At 32.6% G+C, this 23,653-nt stretch overlaps 3 protein-coding genes across 4 annotated transcripts; 1 reads left to right on the forward strand and 2 right to left on the reverse strand.

Moving 5' to 3' along the window:
- Positions 1-1,454: 1,454 nt before the first annotated feature.
- Positions 1,455-5,096, forward strand: LOC101250823 (inactive glucose-1-phosphate adenylyltransferase small subunit 2, chloroplastic). Its single transcript, XM_019215111.3, has 9 exons — positions 1,455-1,683; positions 2,660-2,950; positions 3,156-3,401; positions 3,495-3,650; positions 3,794-3,897; positions 3,980-4,091; positions 4,203-4,301; positions 4,503-4,610; positions 4,750-5,096. Exons 1-9 carry the CDS (start codon positions 1,501-1,503, stop codon positions 4,864-4,866), a joined length of 1,416 nt encoding a protein of 471 aa, XP_019070656.2. The 5' UTR covers positions 1,455-1,500; the 3' UTR covers positions 4,867-5,096.
- A 546-nt stretch (positions 5,097-5,642) lies between these two features.
- LOC101251111 (potassium transporter 4-like) lies at positions 5,643-13,163 on the reverse strand. Of its 2 annotated transcripts, none has more exons than XM_069288004.1 (10): positions 12,975-13,163; positions 11,320-11,474; positions 10,393-10,633; positions 10,066-10,311; positions 9,724-9,774; positions 9,357-9,617; positions 9,142-9,194; positions 8,250-8,364; positions 7,899-8,153; positions 5,643-6,975 (listed from the first exon to the last, which is right to left on the reverse strand). In XM_069288004.1, exons 2-10 carry the CDS (start codon positions 11,464-11,466, stop codon positions 5,894-5,896), a joined length of 2,451 nt encoding a protein of 816 aa, XP_069144105.1. In that variant the 5' UTR covers positions 11,467-11,474; positions 12,975-13,163; the 3' UTR covers positions 5,643-5,893. The 2 variants fall into 2 exon arrangements, with proteins under 2 accessions (XP_069144105.1, XP_019070635.2); XM_019215090.3 differs by having other exon boundaries at positions 12,946-13,162.
- A 5,351-nt stretch (positions 13,164-18,514) lies between these two features.
- Positions 18,515-22,488, reverse strand: LOC101260160 (uncharacterized). Its single transcript, XM_004244735.5, has 3 exons — positions 22,172-22,488; positions 19,468-20,414; positions 18,515-18,885 (listed from the first exon to the last, which is right to left on the reverse strand). Exons 2-3 carry the CDS (start codon positions 20,410-20,412, stop codon positions 18,880-18,882), a joined length of 951 nt encoding a protein of 316 aa, XP_004244783.1. The 5' UTR covers positions 20,413-20,414; positions 22,172-22,488; the 3' UTR covers positions 18,515-18,879.
- Between the last annotated feature and the right edge of the window lie 1,165 nt (positions 22,489-23,653).

Here is a 23,653-nt window from a genome sequence, read left to right on the forward strand (position 1 = left end):
TTCAATTCTAAATTTGTAAATAGTATTAAATAATCGATCAAACAATCAGATAATTAAGCTCATGATTGAATGAATAAACAAAAACAATTCTACATTGGGACAACTTTAATCATAGAAGAATCCTCTTCTATACGGGTGTTTGTAATTTGATTAAAAATCAATCTAGATCAAAAAATAAATGAAACAACAATATTTGAAGTGTGGTTTGATTTAAGTATTTTAAAACCAACAATATTTGATTTAGTTTCGATTTAAATAGAAAAATATCAAACCAAACAGGCAAGTATATATATATATATATATATATATATATATATATATATATATATATATATATATATATATATATTTGATTTAGTTTCGATTTAAATAGAAAAATATCAAACCAAACAGGCAAGTATATATATATATATACTCATTAACTTTATCCAAGATTTTGCTAATTAGACTTTGCTTCTTTATTCAACATTAGTAATTTCTTATAATAAACTTTTCTGTTCTACAAAACAAAAGCTTCTCAGTATTAGTTGTAAAGCTAATTATGCTAAGACAAACATTATTATAAAAAGAATTAAATAGTCCATCTTTAAACATATTAATATTAGATATGAAATTTGCTTGACATAGAATGTAGAGGGGAAAATATATCACAAGACACAAAAGCAGAGACAATGCCTACCTTCATATCCACTCCATTCCCATTTGCCAAAAAAATAGAGGCAAAAACCTTCAAAAGATTCCTTTCAAACTTTCAAACATTGTCAATCACATCATGCTAAACCCCCCCCTCCTGTACTCTATCGATCAGTAGAGTACATATGATTTTGTAAGGTATCAAATATTTACTTTATATTATTTTCACATGATATCACTCAGACCACTATACATACATAGATTAGTTATTAATAGGCATTCGTACATCATCGATTGTACAATATTATTCCACATCCAATTCTTTTGGTTAATTTGTTGTTCAAACAAGAAGTTAAATACGAAGGAAAAAAATCAAAATAAAAAGCGTTCATTATAAGCTCGAGAATTAATGTGTATTCGAATCATACATTGGTGATGTATTTATTCTTGTTTTTATACTTCTTCTTTTTTTTTTTTGTAAAGCAAAATGAACGATAATCATTACTAAAATATGCTACCTCCTAATAAGAATAAGAGTAAAGGAAAAATATTGAACCAAATGAATAACAAAACTATCATATGAAAGAGAAAAAAGAATAAAAAAGTTGAAAATTATATGTTATATGTGTAAAGAGAAGTTTAGAATCAAAGTTAAACATAGAACCAAAGGAAGAAAGAAAAAAATTAGAAACATTTAAAATAGATTTATTTATTTATGATATTACAACATGCTCACTTTAAGCTAAGTAATGAGAGGACAAATATTCTTGATGGGACTTGCTTGCATGGCTAAATATTCCCTTCTTAAATTGATGTGACATAACACAAAAAAGGCAAAGTATATAAACCACCAATTAGGTGATTTTGATGTACAAAAAATATTCACTCATGTCTCTTCCTACTTGGTTAAATCTCAAGATTAAGTCCCCTCATGAGTATAGATACAAGCCTACATCTAGGCTCATTCCATCTTCTATTCCATCAAAGTTGAATCTACCATATACAAATCACTCTGAATGTCCAAACATTCTATGTCCTCCAATAGACCAGGTTTACATCACATTTTCCTTAAATATTCACATCTTTTCCCTAAGATCTTTACTCTCTACATTTGTCGTCCTTACTAAAAGTATTTGTTTCAAAATACTTGTCATTCTTTATCTATCCACTTTTACTTGTTTGTTCACTATACTAATAATAAATGTCACTTTTCCTTGTCCGGTTGAGAAAACCAAGAGATAATTTTACTCTCTCTGTCCCATATTAGATGGGTACTTCCAACTTTACATGGTGATTAAGAAATCATTAATACATTGAAAGACTTTACCATTTTGCCCTTTGTTTATATCAATGCACATTAAAGTTTGGGTCTTTAAAATTGGTTTAGACTTCCAAAGGTCATATTAGTGTAGGGATAAAATGGAAAGAAAAATAGTAATTATTTCTATAATAATTTAGTAAGTCCTCAAGTAATATGGAACAAACATTTTTCATAAGATGCCAATTTAATATGAGACGGAAGGAGTATTATTTAGTTCCTTATTTATCCTTATGATTAGCTATAGTCATTTTTCAAAAAAATTAGTTTTTAATATTCATAGCGTAGTATAGTAAAATTATAATTCTATTTATTGTTCCTTAAGAACTGTCAAGTAAATATTGGACAAGTAAAACTGAACAGAGGGGATTCTATTTTTTTTTCTGTTTTACCATTTTCGTAATGTGTTCTTGAACTAGAAAGGGGTTCACTATGAAACTTGTCCAAGTCTAATGTAGCATTGAAAATGAAGGGGAAAGTTAGGGGTCATAACGAGCGAGTTCAGAATTCAATTGTCAAGGCGTCTTTTGGGTTAAAACCCAATGGGCCAAAACCTTAAGGTCCCAAAAGTTAGCTGAAGAGCGAGCAATACCTTGACAGTTGAGCCTGGACAAATATATCGTGTTACTATTTTCTACTGATTTTAAAAAAAATATCAATGTTCCAAGAACCTATAATGTAGATTTCCATGTTTACTATTGTTGGCAGAATGTTGCAGCAATAGTGTTTGGAGATGGATCAAATTCAAAACTTTATCCATTGACAAAGAGGAGATCAGAAGCTGCACTTCCTATAGCAGGAAACTACAGGCTCATTGATGCAGTTATCAGTAACTGCATCAACAGTAATATCAAGAAGATTTATGCACTTACACAGTTTAACTCTGCCTCTCTGAATTCTCACCTTTCAAGAGCTTATTCCTCTGCACACATCAGAAACGAACCATTAGTTGATGTCATTGCTGCTTATCAGAGTCCTGAAGGCAAGGGCTGGTTTCAGGTAAAAAAAAACAGGCAGTTTCAAGCCTTAATAAATATGCTTTCTGTAACATTCCTCATTGAGTAGCTGTTAGCACGAATAAGAGCAACACTGTTATATCCAATGTATTCTACGGATAAAGAAGAAGTTGAGAGATTTTGTAGGTTTTTCTCTCCATCAGAACTATAGGATCGTTATGGTTCTCTATGTTTTCATGTATTCTCAGGGAACTGCTGATGCGATAAGAAGATGTTTGTGGATTCTAGAAGAGTATCCGATTGTAGATTTTCTGGTTCTTCCTGGTTACCATCTTTACAAAATGGATTTCCAGGAACTCTTAAAGGTCCACAGCAACAACAAAGCCGATATAACTGTTGCAGTGTTGAGCAGAAGGACGGATAAAGATGTAGAACTTGGTACTTTCCAAGTAAATTCTGGAAATCAAGTCATTTCGTTCAAAGACAATCCGGAGGTAAAAGTAGTACGTTTCTATTTTCCTTCTCCCCGTACATCCAATTGCTTCATTTGCTCCTCATTATGGACTAGCTGAAAACATTATTTTCAGGTACAAAATTCAGACATTTCTCATGATAAGTATGCTGGTATGGATATCTATGTTGTTAACAAAGATGCCATGATAAAGCTTCTTACAGAGTATCACCCCATGGCCAATGACTTCAGAAGAGAAGTTGTACCAGGTGCAATTTCCTTAGGAATGAATGTAAGAGTCGTGTATTTCCATATCCGAGCAACTTGTTGCTCCAAGTTTTCCATTTTGAACATACGATATCTCCATCCTGTCGCGTAAAGATATCCAACATTTTGTCTTCTACTCTTACTTGAACCATTCTTTGGAACAAACAGGTATATGCACACAAATTCAGTGGCTACTGGGAGGACATGAGAACCATTGAAGCTTACTACCAAGCAAATATGGAAAGCATAAAGAACACAAAGTACACATATAGGTCAGTATCTTCAGAAACTAAAAAGTCTCAAAGAGTAAATCCCTTAAATATGAACTAACGGAATTTTCATTTTCTTTAGCAGCTTGTATGACAAAGAATCTCCCCTATACACTTTGCCTCGACACCTTCCTCCAACTCAGATAACTGATGCTGCTATAACAGACTCTGTGATCGGAGACGGATGCTTTCTCAATGTATAAAAGTGATCAATTTTTCCTTGAAATATAGATAAAGTTTATATAATTTTTCTCAAGAATTTGGTCTCACAAACCTCTTTCTTCTATACTTTTGTTTTCCGAGTGCAGAGATGCAAGATCAGAGGTACTGTCGTCGGCATGAAGACAAGGGTAGGAGATGGAGCGATAATTGAGGATTCAGTAATAATGGGATCTGATACTTACCAAGTAAGACACATGAATACATTTCATTTGGTATTCATGGATGGTCATATAGAGGAAATGGAGACTATATGAATCCAGTTCATATTGAAGTAAAATTTTTTGAAAGATCCCTCATATTTCTACGTTCGATTCTTATCAATCATGGTATCAATAAGAAACATTAAGTTTCTAGGGAAAGGATATTAACTTGGTGAAAATATGCAGAGTGGTCGCGTAGAGGAGGATATACACATTCCTATTGGAATTGGAGAAGGCTCACAGATAAAGAAAGCAATAATTGATAAGAATGTGAGAATTGGCAAAAATGTTAAGGTATCAAACTCAAATTGAACCTTACACAATAAGGTTTTTGAATGCGCGAAAATATCAACAACAAAAGATGTACAGAATATTGTGATTTCATATATTCTTTATCAAACTGCATTCATACTTTAGTGATCTTTTTATGCAGATATTGAACAAGGAAAATGTTCAAGAGTGCAATAATGAAGCAAATGGTTACATTATAACCAAAGGCATAGTTGTAATAATGAAGGGTGCCATTATTCCAGATGGGAGCATTCTGTGACAGATAATATCATTCTTTGAATGACTTGATAGGAAATTATAGCTACAGGGAGTCAAATTGTACACTGAGATTTTTTTTAATTCATACATTTTACTTCACTTTGGTTGATAGTTCAGATTTAGATCATACAAAATCATTCTGTAATGACTTTAATTCATGTTAAAGGGAATAAAGTTTCCAAATTTTGGGATCTTTTTAATAAAAATGTCAGCTTTGCTCTTTTTGAAAAAGCACCAGTATTAGACTTTTTATGGAAAAAATAAAATTAGTTAAAAAGATACTGAAATAAGACTTATCATAAGAAAGAATATACTTAGGGTTCTAATGGAAATAGGTATATTGATAGTTTGGAAAATACAAAACTGTTGTTGTTGTTCTTTCTTTTATAGATAATGATTTTCTGGGACACAAGTTAGCTCGCAAATAGCAAGATAATATCAAAGAATAAGAGGTTAGACGCTTGATGAGATTCGAACCCTGCATCGATTGCAAGTGAATTTACAACAATTAGTGTAATGTTTTTCAAGTGGATATGCAAAATAAATAAATTGAAAGGACATTTGAGACTTGAATTATGAAGCTACAAAAGCAATGGCAGCTGCATCACATTTGCTTATTTTGCTGTAAAAATTACTCAAAGAGAGTACCTTTCATCCTAAATGGACTTTGAGGTTTGTCACTTGATGTACTCCAACTCTCAAGTACAATGCTCTGAAAAAGAAGTAAAGGAAAATGTGCATGTTTATGTATTCCCAAGCATATGCTAAGATATTAAAAAGTATGAAATTCTCTATATGCATACAATTATAGAAGGTGTAGGACATGAAAAAACTAAATCAGCTCTTCTATTCTGATATTTCACATTTGATTCCATAAGACTACCAACATTATCTACCATCTTCACCTCAACAATTGCTATCGGAAATCTCCATTTGATGTTAGGACTACCAATCATATACTAAGACTAAACATTCTGCAGGCAACAATCAAAAGGCATGTTGAATTCCAATGCCAGGTTATTTTCCCTCTAGACATGGTATATCATGCCAACTTCAATAAGACTAATCTGAGGAATGTTAAGCACCACGGAAGGACCCCTACAGTTCTTCCGCAGAAATGAATACCCAATGTCAATAGCAAACTTCTTCAAGAAAGAGGACGATCTTCTAGCTTTCACGTAGGAGTGCCCCATTATATATGCAACCCCTGCCTCCTTTGCTCGTATCAAATCTTCAAGTTCTGCCTTAACAGCTGGATCCATGCCAGGGTTTTCTGGCAATTGAAACCTCACTCGTCGCCTTCTAATTTGTGGGTTCTCCTCAGCATAAGCAGATCTTAGACTCTGGAGAGTCAGAGACTTGCTGCTTTGAATGGAGTCCCTTATTCCAAAATCCTCTGAGACAATTAGTGTTGAAGTCGACTGTACATTTTTTTTGCTTATGACTGCCATCCTCCCATCAAGTGATGGATTCTCGGAGCTTGACAACTGTGATTCCACAGCTTCTATTTGGATAAACTCTGCTATACTTTGGATGAGAAGGTCCTCAAAGTCCCCATCATCTCTCTGTATGTCCTTGTAGCCATACCTAACAATGCAACGATACATTCGATAGGGCCTTGGACAAATACGACCAATGAGGAAGCGTTCCTCGGGTGAGACATAGGGTACTGGAACAGATTTGACACATAAAAATACCAATACACTGTGAAATGCAGGGAGATTCGTGAGAAAGTGAGAGAAGATAGCTGGGACTCCTGTTGCCAATTCTGAGTATACAAGGCCTATCCCGGGGACGCGCACAATACCAAGGCTGGGACCCATGCCTAGGAGCCATTTCAATGGAACTTTGTTGTGCAGATCAAAACTGTACTTCTTGCGAGTTCCATATTGCCAGACAAACATGACTGCTAGGAAAACAAAGGCGAGCACTAGGGAGACCCATCCTCCCTGTGAAACTTTAGTGAACGCGGAAGACAAGTACACACCTTCAATGAACCAGAAGAATAGGAGAAAGCAAGTGGCAAGAGCTATGTTTCTTTGCCACACAAAAATCATGACCAGTGTGGTTAGAAATGTCGTGATAAACATACTAGTCATGCAAGCTAGGCCTGAAAGAAAAATAATCAATATGAGAAAACAACCAACGACCATCACAAGGCTAAATTAAAATAGAGATTCAAGTGTGGACATAAACTTTTTGTTGTATCTGCAACAATATTTATTGTAAATCAGTATCATGATAAAAGATGTCACAATGACCACATGGTACTTCAGACAAGGGAATACTCTTTGTACTGTGTTTGAGAAAAGAAAGAAGATTCTTTTCTGCAGGTATTGCAATTAGAGATCCCTTCTCGTTCACTTCTTCCAGTTTTTGTTTCTCATTCTAATCTTTTCAGATGAGACTCCTTTCATCCCAAGAGGCTTATAAATCCTCCATCACAAGGTTCACAAAGAAGAGTACATTACTAGACCTACACATCACATTAGAGGAACAATCATATAAAGCATTTAGGTTCCATAGAAAAGTTTGCAAACAGAACTAAACTGGAATTTGCCACCAATATGTAGTCTTAACAAAACTACCTTATAGGTGATAGACAACAACCACCTGCACCTCAAACTCAAATAGTTGGGCGGGTAATTGAATTTTACGTCATCATCCCCTCTAAAAATCACCTTACAGTTGACAGATCAATCAATCAACTATTACTCAAATCTCAAACTAGTAGAATTCTGCTATGCCAAAAGATTTGTCATGATTAGACCATTTTTTGTTGGCTGTAAGGAACTGGTTGTGTTCTGGGAAGCTCACATAGCTGAAGTTTAAAATGGTAGATGTATAGAAGAAAAAGTCAAGTTGCTTTTGTAGGTAGCATGATTGAAATAGTTGGGAAGAAGACAAGATGGAAATTGTAACTCTGCTTTATGTTGAAATTAAATGTTCTTTTCAAACTAAAAAAATATATTATATAGTCAAAAAGAGCATCAAATATTACAAAAGAAATATTCAACACACTGTTTGGCTTACCATATGCATTTCCCATTAAAATTGTGTCCTGGAACCCAATAGCCACAGAAAGTGTAAGAATCATAAGGATCCAATTTATTTCTGGTATATAGATTTGCCCTTTCACATGCTTTGAGGTGTGGACAATCTTGACTCGGGGGAAGCAACCTAGTGCATTCAATTGCTTCACTATGGAGAATGTAGCTGTGATGATGGACTGACTGGCAACAATGCTCGCAAGGGTAGCAATGACAAAAACAGGCCAATATACACTATCTGCATGAAAGCAATGAGCAGCATTTCGGAAATTGGATATAACCTCATCAACTATCCTGAGAAGAATCTCATTCAAAAGTGAAATAAAGAACTAACCAGGTATTGAATTATAAAAGCTGTCTGGAACAGAAGCAAGATTTTTGGACAAAAAAGCAGCCTGACCCATATACTGTACCACCAAGCAAGGATATACAAGAAATGAAAATGCAATCTGCCAAGGAAAAAGACTTTCAGATTAACAAGGTGCAAGTTCTACAAATCCAACTAATCAACTACTATATTGAAAGATGATGCAAAGGAACGACCACTGTAGGCAATACAATCTGCCTAGTCAAAAGGATAATCAGCCTAGGGGGTCCCATTTCACAAAATACAATTTCAGCTGCACTTTGGATATTTAGTTAATACTGTTTCGGGGGGGGGGGGGGGGGATAAAAATCCAATCTTAGACACAAAATTTACTTCAAAGGGTTTCAAGTTCTCTTCACTTAGTTGTCATGTAGTCCTCCCTGATTAAAACAAATTCATTAACCTTAGTTGTCATCTGTAGTCCTCCCTGATTAAAACAAATTCATTAACTTAATCCATGTAAACCTTGTTGTTTCTAAAATTGGATCTTTTACATTTTCAAACTGTAACAACCATATTTATCGAATTTAAAAACAGTCAAAAGAAATGGTTTGAGCCACTTATTTTATTTTCTTTAACCATTTGTTCTGGCTAGTAAGATGTTTGATCACTTAGCCAGGTTGTCTCTTGCCTGCATGCATATGAATTCAGTAGCAGTTCGAACGGTTGCCCTATTCGGGAATCTCTGGTAAGCTTAAATATTCAATATAAACTTCAACCAGAAACTGATTCCTGCTTGTTTCTTCCGACCCAGTTATTTTTGTTCAAGTGCTCAGGATTTGACACGAAAGATGTACATGCTGGATTAAATTAAGTAAGATCACAACAGTTTCCTGAAGCTGCAAACAGGCAGACTTACCCTCATTGAGCAGGAAGTGAAGTGACCAAGATCTGCAAACATAGCTTCCGTACCTGATGGTGGAAACTGAATTAGAAAAAAAAAGATTCTAAACTATAAAGGACATGTTATCTAATCCTTGTTTTACTAACAAGTAAGTATTTTCACGAACAAGTGCTCGTAATTCAAGGACTACTTTTTTATCTTTGACAAAAGAGGTGATATCTTTGATATACCTGCAACAGAGAGGAGGACACCACCAAGAGAAAACCATCCGTGTTTTCTTGTTTCCCTAAAAAACTTGATAATATAATAGGGAGAAAGAGCATGCACAATCTTGGGATTCCAAATAATAATGTTGTAGAGCCCAATCCCAAAAATCGATATCAACCAAATGACTACTATCGGTGCAAACAAAAAGCCAACTCTATGGGTCCCAAAATGCTGTAGAGCAAACAGACCAACCAATATCAGGCAAGAAAGCACGAGCACTTCACCTAGATGAAAAACAATTTGATGATCAATGCTTGGATGGAAGTCACATAAGAACAACATAATAGTGATTAAATATTTACCCAAAGAGGTAAATCTAAATAAATCTACCGTGAGATAGGTGTTCCGCAGCAGCCTTAATTCCTGACATGGCCGATATAACTGCCACATTAAAATTATTTCTAATTAATAAACATACTAAGTTGACCAATTAATGCAAAAGTTCTAATTGCATTTCTGCACTAACATAGCCTTAGCAAGGTAGCAAATACGTCATGCTAAAATTTAGTATCTTGTCTATCATTTCCCAACTGAGGAAGGAACCAATTTCATAAAACCAAACAAATAATTCTAAATTTATTTTCCTATTTGCTGGATAAAATAGCTTTTAAATTACAAATGCAATCAACTAACGCCACATACAAGAAAGCAACTACTGTTGGAATTATCAAGCTGACATTGCAGGCGTTATAATACCATCACCAATAACCATGCAAGCCCCCAACAACACAATAATGAGTAAAACTGTACGTGACTTCTTGTGTTTCTCAAGAAATCTCTTTAACCCTAAACACGATGTGGACTGCCCTGCAAAGCCATATTTGTAAGCAGATAGCTCCTCATCAGCAGCTTGTTGGTTGGAAAGTAGACTGAATTTTGCATGTCTACAGAGTAGAGAGTAAAGAGCAAAAGTACCACCTGGTAACATTCAAGTATAAATGATCAACACAATCAGTTTCCACAAGAATTATTGGATTCACAGTCTTCTCTTTAACATACCTTCACCATTATCATCAGCACTCAGTACAATAAGTACATATTTTATCAAAGGAATAAGAGTTATTGTCCAGAAAATCAATGAAAATGCACCAAATATTGTTTCTGGAGTCTGATAATCCTGCAACTTCCCCACAAATATACTCTTATAGACATAAAGTGGTGAAGTGCTCAAATCTCCATACACCACCCCAAGACTCTGGTATGCCAATAGTATATTTCCGGAAATATTCACCAAAGGGAACTGCAAGGCAAAATATAAGAGCCGAGCTGGTTTCAGACATAATCAGTAGGTAAATAAATAAACTTGACAAATGGAAACTCTAAATTTATAAATTCTACTAGAAAAGAAGAAAATAAAATTTTGTTAACTGATCAGTAACATGTATGATCTTCTTCTTTTTTTCTTTTTTTTTAATTTTTTATTTAATAACGTGTATTATCTGCTCCACAAATTTCAGGCAATGTGATTTCAGTCACAATGTACCCAAAGCTTGAAGTTTTTTTTTTTGGAGATCTCCTTATTTGGAATGAATAAACACTCTACAAATGGGATTCTGCTAGTTTTTTGTTGCTGTAATATCTGCCTAACTTATATGGGAATCTGTATATTGCTTTACACAAGATAGACTGTGGAATGAGAATACTTGCACTGATAGACCCAGAGAATTCTTATTTTTTTTCATTTGTGCAAGGGAAGGGTGTGAAGGGGATATGCAACTAAGGTTATTTATATTTCCCTCCTATGGAAAAGAAAAAAATAAAACAAGTGTTTTGTTGCTACATTGCCACTTGATTGATGATGATGCAATGAGAACTTGCAAGAATAATTTTATGACCTCCAATAGATAGTATAGCATTTTACTTTTATCACATCCCCTATTAGTGTAAGTTAAGATGAAGCAAAAGTAAAAAAGAAATATTATGCACCTTTGACGCCAACTTCCTTTTTTTCCTTTCTAATTGGGGTTGTTCCTCTTGTCCAACTATAATGACTGTTTCCTGGGCCCCACCTGCAGACGTTGGAGGTGGTTGCTCCACATTATGTTGCATGTGCTCGATATCACCTTGGAACATCTATTTACCTGCCATTTGTTTCAAATAATCTATATTAGATAGATGATGAAATTTGTCAAAAAGAAAGAAAGAAAGAGTTACGGAGCCAGGGTCATATCAAAGGGACAGCCCTCCTCCCTCACAAGATACATTTTGTGCCTATGAGTCGCTATAATTATCCAAGAAGACACTTTTATTAAAATGTACAAAATAAGTTGTCACGGATATACGCAAAGGAAGAACAGCAAAAGGTAAGTACCAGCAGGACGATGTTATCAAATGATTTCTAATGTAAGCACAAGCATCAAAAAGTGTTATCTTGTAAAACCATTGTATTGCCAGACTGGACACTAACAATCTCAGTTTGATGCAAAGCAACTTAAAGCCTCTAATGGTAAAGTAAAAATCCGTCTCTAACCAAAAAGCATACATGATACACGAGAAACTGATACCTAGAGTAATCATTTTAAACATAATAAGTGAACTTCTCAAATTTGATTACAAGAGCCAAGAAAAGAGGTTGGAAGAAGATTATCATGCCAAACTTGTTGAAACGGTAGAGAGGGCACATGCAAGACATATAGCCCTAGAAGTGGCAGAATTTTCTCATTCATACACACACCAATTGACAGCAAAGATAATGCTCGAAATGGGAATACAACTCACCTTCTTTGACTAATAACCTATTCATCTCAAAATGCAGTTTCTTGTCATTCAAAAATATACAAAAAAATAACATGGTCATTAAGTGCCACTTGCAATTCACTAAAGCTCAATGAATCTTCTATTTTACTAAGCTCCTAAAAAGAGTTTCTGTTCTTTCTTTTTCTTGAGAAGGGGTGAGGGATTCACAAAGCAGCAAAATTATTTTCCTCAAGTACACATAAAACGTAGTCTGGATGTCTTAATCAAATGATGGGAACTAGCTAACTTCCTCTCTTAGTTTCATAACCTGGTGTCCAACCCAACTTGCACGATCCTCAACTAATTCCACAAAATACCTATCACCTCCTACCAGGTAACTCTATCCAGCAAAGGTTAGGACAGATGAAAAAGAATCACCTAACCTCCGACTAGTAATAGGTACCATGTACACCAATGTTAGGACAGATGAAAAGAAATTATCTAACCTCTCACCAGTAAAAGATACCAAGGCTAGAACAGATGAAAAGACGCCACCTAGTGTTTTTATGGCTATTAGATTTTAGCTAACTTTCCTTTTTCCAAGTCTTTTTCATTTAATCATCAGATTATCTTTCCTAAATCAATAGAACAACAAACAACATTGCATCTCAATCTCAATCCCAAAGGACCTAGAACCCATTTCCTTAAAAATATCATTTAATTAGTACCACAAAATCCCAAACTCGAATCCCTAAAGTTCAAATCCTAATAAGCAACATTTCCAAATCATCTATATATATTATTCATCAAGTAGTAATTTTTAGTTAGACCTTAATAACAATATAAAATCACAAACTAATCAAAAGGGGCAATTACCAAGTTATTCAACCAATAAAAAGTCATACAGTGTAAGTGTAATTTTCCGGCAACGGCGCTATGAATGGTGGTGATGTCAACGAGTTACGGTGGCTGAAATGAGATGGAAAAATTGGAGAAGATAGTGATGGTGTTACTACTAGGGTGGGTGGTCAAGATTAGGCCTTCTTCTTCTCCTCCTTTTTCGTCCATGAATGGTGATTTTCTGCTACACTTGGCTCCTTCTACTTGGTCTTCCATTTTCATTCTGGTCAAAAAAAAAAAATTCATGGATATTAATTACTCTTAACTTTTGAGGTCTTCATTAAATAAAAAGGGTTAAAAATATATATTTCTTTTTAATTGTTTATTTTAACAAATTATTGTTATCTATGTTTTTAATTTATAAGATGTAATTTGTCTTGAATTAAGTTTAATAAAGACGTTTAAAACTTTTTTTCTAACCTTGTTTGTATGGTTGTTATCTGTAATAGTGTATTATATTATTAGTTTGGATACAATGTTGTTTGGTATAATACATAAATATGTCATATAACTTGATTTAATTGAGATTTATCCCTCCAAACTTTAGACATGCACAAATAGATATTTAAAATTTGTATAAAATTGAATAAGTTGAGACACACGTCCTACGCCACATAATACATATATGACACAAAGTTTTCATGTAGGACGCCACATAAGGATGCGTATATTTGTTCAATTTTATACAAGGTTAAGTGTCTATTTGTGCAAACCTAAACGTCATATTTATATATTATGCCTAAATTTTATTATATCATATCGTTTAAATCCATTGTTAGGAAACAACAAAAAGATTCCTTTTGTGTAAAGATTGATTTGGTATAATCACATTGTTACCTTAATACTTTTTTTCATTTTATTGTTATTTATTATTTAATAATCATATTGTTGTATTCTCTAATTTACCATTTCATAATAGTTCTACCTCTTGTTTTTCTTGTAGGTGTACCTCTTCTCTGTCTTATAGGTTTATCATTTAAATTATAGATGTATGACATTATTCAAAATAATGATACAATTTATTCAAATATTATAATCATTATATAGTTTGTCTGTTTCAAAAAAAAAAGTCCAACTTCCTTTTTTTAGTATGTCAAAAAAGAATAATTTTTTTCCTTTTTAGTATGTTTCAAAAAAGATTAACCCTTTTCCTTTGTTGACAATAATTGCATTTTAACTTTCTACTCGGCATGTGTTAAAGTTACAAGATTAAAGAACTTTTTGTTACATTTGATATAATTTTAATTTAGGGCCTTTTGGCAATGCGATATGGTATCATGACACAGAATCATGATATGAAATCATAAGATGAAATTGAAGTTTTGTTTGGACAACGATATGAAACTTTTGTGTTATGTATTTTCTCATAAACATAAAAATCCCATAAGTTATAAAATTATTAAAATAACCCCAATTGTTTATTCAATCTTATCAAATAAAAAATTATAAAATTACGTAATAAATCATTACAAAGGCATTTATTCTACACTTAAGTAATTGTTTCATCTAGCTTGAATTTAACTTTAAAAAAATTGAACATAAATTGTAGTGTACTAGTTTTTAATATAATCCGTCCACATAGTACGAACAATTTCTTCAAGTTGAACTTGCATTTCTTGATCATGTAACTGAGAAGACGAACCAACATTGTTACTTTGAGCCATTTGTTGGTCAATATCATCCGCAACTATATTTTCATGTGTATAGACCATAAATACTTCATCACTTTAACAATCAGTTGGTGTGAGTTAAAGTGACTATATGTTGGTGAGAATAATAAATTTTAAAAAGTAATTATGTGATTATAAATTAATTTACATATGAAATAAAGGGTTAGTAGATATAAATGTGGGTTTTTTTAACCAAATATAAACTTGTGGATCAATTTTTATATTAAATAATCTCAAATCATGATATGGAATCACCATTATTTCCATATCATGCTTTTTGGAAAATATGAAATCATATCTTATGATATGGAATCATGAGATGGAATCAGCGTGAAATCGCATGTCCAAACGCTGATTCCATCTCACGATACCGTATTGTGATATGATACCTTATGACCAAACACATACTTAGAACCACAAGATTAACAAGTCTTATTTAGATCATTTTTTTTAAAAAAAAATGGAGGGAGTATTACATATAATACATTATGAAACAATATGTAACAACATTAAAATGAGTGTACGGAAGACTTTTAGAATTTGTGTGCTCATAAATCACTTCATTAAGGAAGAAAATAATATTTTAAGGTTTAAATTATTATTAAGGGCCCACTTGGGGATGTGAGAAGAAATTATGATATGAAGTTAAAATTTTGTTTTGACATGTCATTTCGATTTTAAGTTATGCTTTTTTCCTCATAAATATAAAATTTCATAGGTTGTGAAAACTATCAGAATTGCTCTAGTTTTTGTGCAATTTCACCAAATAAGCAAAAGTACATAACAAAAGTATAATGCAATATCACAAAGCTATTTTAAAAAATACAACATTTATTAATCGAACTTTAATTCTATAAAAAATTAAATGAAACATGAGTTGTAGTGTATACTACTCTTTGATATAATCATTCCAAATAATACAATCTCCTCACATTGAGCATTCATTTCTCTATTTGAATGGTTTAAAGTTGGTAAGAGTAAAAATGGGAAAATACATAAAGTTTCTCCTGAACTTGGCATAAAAATTCGTTTTAGTACTTAAACTACACGGGTAATTATTTACCCCCCTAATCTCTTCTCAAGTGAATTAAATACACTCAAATCGCTGATATGGCAAGTAAAAAAAATGAGGCGTGTAAAGATAAAAAAGTAAGGAAAAAAAGAATGAGTGGACCCCAATTATTTTCATTTTATCCAATAATCCTTTTTTTTCTTCATCTTCTTCATACCCTACCACCCCCAACCTTTAGTACCCCCACCTCCACCCCCACTTCCCGTCCTTTCATCTTCCTCACACCAAATCCACCTCTCCCACCCTCAACCACCACTTGCACTACCCTTTCTTCTTTTTCGACACCCCCCCAACGAACCCCCACTCCTACCCTATTTATTTGTCTTCCAATCTTTTCTTCTTTTCTTTGTTATACTTTTCATATTTTTCTCCTTATTCAAGACTGATTCATCCCACTCTCATTTTCTTTAATTTCTATCAATAAATTGAAAAAATGTGATGAACAAGAAAAAATTGAAAGTCATCAATTTGTTCTTGCTTCAAATTAATATTAGTATTTATGGCAAAATTTGAATGTGATGAACTTGAAGTTATTTTCAATGAAACTCTACAAATTTTCATTTCAAATTAAATTTTTAGTAGTTATTGTTTATTTGTTTTAATTTTGTGTCTTAAAAATTGAATGTTCTTGTGAGAATGGTTTTGAGGATTTAAATCTCTTTCAATTGATTTTTTTAGATTATTTTTCTTATATTAGTTCTTATTTTTGAGTTTTTTTTACTTTCTAAAATTGTGAGCAAATAAAAAGAAACAAAAAAGAATTAAAAATTCAAATAAAATATGTTGAATGGGATGTTGATGTGGCAATGACGTGACACTGATGTAGCGCTGACGTATCGATGATATGGGCGTGTGAAATGCACTTGTCATTGTGAGACTGGCATTATTATATTAGAGTGTATTTTAATTCACCTGAAAAGAGATTAGGGGGCTAAATAGTTACCCATGTAGTTTAAGTACTAAAACGAGTTTTCGTGCCAAATTCAAGGGGGATTTGATGTATTTTCCCATTATATCAAACTGCTTTCTACATTTCATTTTATGTGGCATCGTGTAACTTGACAAGAAATTTAAGAAAAACGAAAGACTTTTCGAACTTGTGGTCTAAGACAATCCATAAATATTTGTGTGACTGAAAATCATTTCATTAAAATCTAAAGGTAAAATGAGAAGTTTAAAGTTAAAATGTTTGTAACTACAACAAATTGACATTCTTTTTTAAATAGACTAAAAATAAAATAATGTCACGTAAAATATGACGGAATATAAATTTGGTTCGTGAGTATGATGGTTAGATCCAATAAATGATTTTAATGTTGGTAAGAATAATAATATCAACTAAAAGTTTGATAGGTGAGCGTAATGGTATAACCAATATAAATTATGTGAAGATTGGTAAGAGTATTATTATCAACTATACATTTTATTTACATATAAAATAAATAGTTGGTAGAATAAATGGAGGTCTATTTCCCCTGTAAAATATAAATTTATGAGTCAAACTTTGTAGTTGATAAATGTGATGTTATGATATGAAATCCTCATATCAAGGTTTTGGACAATCTGAGACTTCATATCTTGTTTAAATGATGATTTCATCTCATGACATAAAATGACATTTCTAAACGTCTATTAAATATAAAAATATTTCTGTTTTTTAACAGACTAAAAAGAAAAATATATCACATAAATGAGGACATAAAACACATGGCTTTTGTGTAATATTAAATAAAATTTGGAATTCTGAAGTACAATCAATAAGATATGTTACATACACATTTAATAAAAGACTTAGAGTTGAGGATCAAAAACACATATAAATTATCACCGTTGTTAATTTTGTCTCATGCCTAAAGCATAAAAATGTGAGTTTTGTACCTGAAGTATCACCCAATGGTTAGAGAAACACACGTAAACACCGACTAGATCAATATTTATCTACAAGCACTTCTAGAAACACCGACTAGATCAATATTTATCTACAAGCACTTCTAGAAACACCGACTAGATCAATATTTATCTACAAGCACTTCTAGATGCATTTGTCCATGAAATTTTTACTCATGTAACATATATCATGACTATATTGGCTGACACATTATTTTTATTTTAAATTATGTATTAGAGTTAAGAGTCAATAATACACTTGAACTGTCCCTCCTTATTGGGTTTCGTATTTAAACTATTGAGAATCAGAGTTTTTTACTTGAACTATGAGAATGTGAATTTCCTATTTGAGCGATCACTAACTAGACCAAATGTTTGTCTAAACATAATTCTAGGCGCGTTTGTTCATAAAATCTTTATCAATATGACATATATAACAATTTACTCGTTGACGCATTAATTCATTTAATATATTTTTAGTTGACCTCTTTAAAATCCTAAATTCTTCCCTTTCAAATATGATACGATGATAGTTTTAACCTAATATTAATTTTTTAACTATTTTGCCACGTTGACAGAATTCATATATTTCACTAACTTTTGAGTGATAATCCAGTTGGAAAACTTACCTTTCAACACATTTTGTGAGTAGGAAAAAAGAACCTTCCTGAATTCTTTGAATTTGAATTTTTCACTTAAGGCAGAAAAATATGTATGAATGTTATACATGTTTGTTATGATCTCCAAGACATGAAGTTCTTTTTGTTAATTATTTCTTATGCATACACAAACTTCGGGGCTGAAAGGACTATTCAAAATTAAATTGTAATCAATAACCAATCATAAAATTGACTTAATAGCTTATTAGTATTAAATTATCAGATATATGAATAAAATTAAAGTTTACAGTCATTAATTTGTGGGTGCAAGGAAAAGTTACTCAATATTCTTATCGGATAAGGTTGAACAAATACACCCATCGTACGAGGCAATTTGTATGATACATTACATAAGACATAAACCATTAGTCATAAGATAGGAATTAGAACATACAAGAAATGCAACAACATTACAATTGCAATAGCTAGTTGCAGTATAGTATATCAACCACAGCAATAACAGCAAACAATTCAGCACAAAAAGTTACACAGGCAGAGACACATCTAAGTAGACATATTTCACATCCAAGTAAAAGTTTGTATTTATTTGTCTAAAAATCCCCACCAGCAGATGGCATTTTCGCTATAAAAATCGTCGCTCTTGCGAAATCGATCTCCAACTTCAATCCTGTGAATGGAAGAACAGAGTGTTATCACTGTTACATGTTTGTACAGCCAAGGGGTTAAAAGGAAACACAGAGGACAAGAGAGAATATACATACGAAAACTATGCACTAGAGACGAAAACTAAGTTTCGCAAGAGAAAGTGTAGACTAGCAAGAGGTTCCTCGTATCGAGACTATGCTGCGAGCCAATGTGAAGATAAAAAAACAACTACATTCAATAGTTTGATAGCATCATGGTACAGACTGGACAGTTAGCAGTTAGACTAGCCTTCAACACAGCGAACCTCAAGTTTAACTCTACTTGAGAAAATACGGATCATTTAAGATTTATCTGTGTATGCATAACGAATAACCAACATGACCCAATAGTTGAACTTGAGATACATAGGAGATGCCATTCACCATTCACCCAGCCATTACTTGAGGAAACAAAATTCAGTAAATAAAATACATAATGATAGGTAAAGTCAGTCACAATGAGGAACTAGGTGACTGAAGGACTATGATGAGTTTCAGAAAACTGTTACTTCAAGTGAAATAAACGAGCAATACTAGAGATTATTAAAGTGGAACAGATAGCATACCTCATCTTCATCATCGTCTCCCCCGTCTTCTTTGTTTTTCTTGAGATTGGTTGTACCCCCCTCCTTGCTAATGGGCAACTTCATTGCTCCAAAGGGTGTGTCCACATTAATGTTGCCTTTCATGGAATAGCCAGTACCTCTCCCTCTGATCATGTCCCATAGAGCAGAGCCGAAGTCCTTGGGCCTGAAGGTTATTGGAAGATCGATATAGGTGATTCCATTTTTTGCAAGTGTAGCTGATTTCTCAAGCTCTGCACCACCAACATTCACATCGGAGAGCCAAAGATCATAATCAAGGCTATTGAGCCCCAGATCAAAGTCGTTCTTGTTATCCAGCTTTAACTTAAGAACTGCTACAGTTTCCTCGAAAGAGAACCTCTCAAAATGAATTTTCTCAACATCAATATCAGGCTTGTAAGGTATAGGAATCTCTCCATTTTTTTCAAGAGGAATAGTTATCCTACCAAAAACAGGCACATCAACTATGAGGTCAACCTTGATCTTATATGGAATGATGCTTCCCGGCTTTATATCGTGGTATGTAGTTCTGATGTCATCATAAACCAGATTAAGTGGTATTTTGACGGTCTCTGAACCATGTGCATGGATCGTTCCAGCATCAGGGATCAATCCAGAAAGCAGTTCCCTTCCATCACTCTCAATTAAGTAGTTTATGTCAATGAGAGGAATTGGGATGGGGTTTGGGTTCTTCACAAGCACATCAACAACTATTTCAGCCTTTTCAAGATTGATATGAGGAATATGAATTCCAGAGACATCTGCAGTTGGTTTTCCAAAACCTACTGTTTCCTCGATTTTCTCACCAATATCCTGGATGAAGCCCTTAACTTTATCAATAAAACTGCCCTTTTGCTCATCTTTCTCCTCCTCGTCTTTGTCCTTGAAAACCCTTTCGACAATCTCTGGATTTTCCGAAGACGACATACCTTAGAAGCAACAAAAGAAAGAATATTCAATGTCTTGCATAGTAGACTAACAACAGGTATTCAAGTGACACAAATATACTAGCAAGCAACAAAAGGGTGTTCAACGTGTTACATAACTGAGCACTCCGAACAGAAAGTACGTTTATAGTTCTTTTCAGAGGTTGCTACAAAAATAATGAGAAGCATTTCGATATCAAATGCACTGCATAATACATCTTTAAATCATACTTGAATAATATTTTCATACATATGGTGTGGATGACAAAAAGTGTACTGCTTGTGCAACTACCAGTGCCAGTAGTGAGAAACTGAATATTTCATCCAAAACTTCAGATAGTTGGTAGAATAGCCAAGGACCACTATGACATAAGCCAGAGTAGATAGGACCTCTTTCTCTAGAATGCTCTACATTGTAATTTAGTTCTTTTCTCCTTCTCTTTTTGCATAGCAATGCGCCTCAAAGGATGAAGACTGAGATCCAATCTAAATGCAACCAATGTGATATAAATATCTTTCCTAACATGTGAAAGGTAGGGTGCTCTCCAATTGAGTTGGCCCTCTACGCCAAGATTCCTATGTTTAAAGGTGAACCTGGAAGTTTCTTTCCCTTTTTTTTTGCTTTTTTTAGGGGAGGTGGCTCAACGAACCGCGAGTGTGCCTTGAGAAAAAAATGGTAACTTGATAGTTCAAGAATAAAGTGCACGGATACCGAATTTTGACGCTGACATTTAACTTCTGCTCTCCTTGTAAATTTTTTGCACGTGTACTCACTTCGGGATAACTTCAATACGAAGTCTAAACATAAGATATTGTGTCAGTCATTTTTGCTTGAACTTTTACCAATTTTGTGGCGGACTTCAGCTATTTTTGCTTGAACTTCATCTAAATGTACATAAAGTTCTGATAAAAACGGCTGAAGTAAGGTAAAAATGACTGAAGTCCACAAAAACTATTATATTTCAGGCATAGTGTCATTTGATTTGTCAAGCCTTCACTACAGACACCACATGTCTCTAGTGTTATATGGACAAAAATTTTAAAATGGCAGGAACAAGTTACTAGGCGGCGAAACAGGCCGCCCCGTGAATTTCACTAGTTCAGGTAGTTTGATGGGATGAGTTGAGAACACAAGATCAAAGCCATAAAACAAATTAGGTAGAATTAAGTGAAATTGAGCTCATCAACTGTTGAATCTTGATAATACATTCAAGAATCCAAACATCCAAACCCAAAATCAAATCTTTAAGAGATAAAATGCAACAACTAAATACCATTCACAATCACCTTTGAAACCCTAATACAACCAATAGAGAACAAGTCTATTTTGTTCAAATCCCAACAGAGACAAAAAAAACCCTAGATATTTTTCCTATCTGTCCTAACCTGAACAGAGTTGTCTAACAAGTAATGCTATAAGAAGAACACATAAAGCTTTAATCAACTTGAGAAAATACTTGCATCATAAACAAGTCAACTAAAAGTATACATACAAATCTGACAGTCAAAACAGATATTCAAACACATTCAGATGAATCAAGAACAAGATAAACTAACGATCTGATCAGATCAATTGATAAGTACACAAAAAGGTAAAATATAACATTTTGGGAAATCAAGATTCAAGACTGATGTACAAAGCAGACAACTTTATATTCAAACTTCAACTTTATAACAAAATACAAAATGGGGTTGATCTAAATCTGATCAAGAGGGTAAAAAGTGCAGAATAGAAGAAAAACACACAGAAAAATGATTACCTTTTGCTAAGAAATTGCTGGAAAATTTGTTGATTTTGGACAAGAGAAGTGTAATGTGTAGTCTGATTATATATACAAGTGGTTCTTTGGTATTGTCAACACATGTCTTCCGCCTGTGGACATTAATTTGTGTTGAACATCATGACAAAAAATTGTAAATTATCTCTATTTCTTTTTTAACATAAATATTTATCATTTAATTTCACAAAATGTCTCCAATTTATAGTATTTTATTTTATTTTATATTAAAATGATTAAATTTTGGACTTTGGAAAGAATGAGGGGTTTGAAAATAATCAAAATATATGTAATTGAATATGGTTACTATAAGTCTTACACTATATTATGACCATTATTTTCCGTTGAGATATAATTTATTTAGATTTTTTTATTTTTATTATTTTTAATCATGACAAGAAAAATATGTGCTATGTTAAATTCAGGACCGACTAAACATGATTAGGGTCTAAAGTCAAATTCTAATTTTTTTTGAAATTATTTTTTTAAAAAAAATTATAATATATACTTCTATTTAAAATCTACTTTTCTAGCCTTTTTAGATGCTAAGCTATTAATTATTGTTTCATAATTGATATGTTTTAATAATTCCTTTCAATTGATAATGTAGTTAATCTATTCAATCTATTTTGAGATATTGTTGATCTTAGATAAGATTTTATCAATAATAATTTTGAAAAATTTCTTTCGGCTGAAACAACAATTATAGAAATTGTTAACATTATTCTATAAGCAATACTTTTTTATTCAGAATTTTTATTTTTTGTTAAAAATCTACCAAGGGCTCCTTTTCGGGATTAATTTAATTCATTATATTTTCTGTTTTTCTCTTTTTTTTTTGTCAAATCGAAATAATATTTTCTAGTTGAGATATTGAAATTGAATAATTTTAAAAATAACTAAAACAAGAACATGTGTGTGTATGTATATATATATATATATATATATATATAAACTAAGAATATCAATAATAACATATTTTTACGAAAAATTATAAAATAAAGTTAGAATAATGAAACCTGACTCATGAATTTGATAAGCTGATAGAACAATTTCGATATAATGTTGTGTTTCTTCAATATAATGATTGTTTGGTTCATATCTTGAGATATTGAAGAAGACATTCAAAAACAAATTTTGACCTTTTGTAACTTGTAAACAACAGTAAAACAAAAAAATTTATAGGAGAGAGTTCAATATTGAGAATGAAAATAATAAAATAGAGAATAAAAAATAGTACAACTTACTTAAATCACATAGTATAAGAACCTAAATTGCATTCTATCCCTACTTTTTTCTATTTTATAAAAAATCCCTTACAAATCAGACATCCAGATATATAAGTTTCCTTCGAAGACATTATATATGATACATTATAAACTGGCATGTTGCGCTTAATATGAAATATTAATGTAAATTGATTTTCTTTCCCACAAATCAAGCATAACTGGTTTCTTTTCCCAC

This window comes from Solanum lycopersicum, chromosome 8 (assembly GCF_036512215.1).
Source record: "Solanum lycopersicum chromosome 8, SLM_r2.1".
NCBI classification, from domain to species: domain Eukaryota; kingdom Viridiplantae; phylum Streptophyta; class Magnoliopsida; order Solanales; family Solanaceae; genus Solanum; species Solanum lycopersicum.

Coding starts and splice junctions, on each gene's coding strand:
- LOC101251111 (XM_069288004.1), bottom strand. CDS start 11,466: ATGTTCCAAGGTGATATCGAGCACATGCAACATAATGTGGAGCAACCA. Junction 10,312..10,392: donor TGCTGATGATAATGGTGAAG/GTATGTTAAAGA, acceptor GAATGTTACCAG/GTGGTACTTTTGCTCTTTAC. Junction 9,775..10,065: donor TATAACGCCTGCAATGTCAG/CTTGATAATTCC, acceptor TTAATGTGGCAG/TTATATCGGCCATGTCAGGA.
- LOC101250823 (XM_019215111.3), top strand. CDS start 1,501: ATGTACAAAAAATATTCACTCATGTCTCTTCCTACTTGGTTAAATCTC. Junction 3,402..3,494: donor CGTTCAAAGACAATCCGGAG/GTAAAAGTAGTA, acceptor CATTATTTTCAG/GTACAAAATTCAGACATTTC. Junction 3,898..3,979: donor AACACAAAGTACACATATAG/GTCAGTATCTTC, acceptor TTTCTTTAGCAG/CTTGTATGACAAAGAATCTC.
- LOC101260160 (XM_004244735.5), bottom strand. CDS start 20,412: ATGTCGTCTTCGGAAAATCCAGAGATTGTCGAAAGGGTTTTCAAGGAC.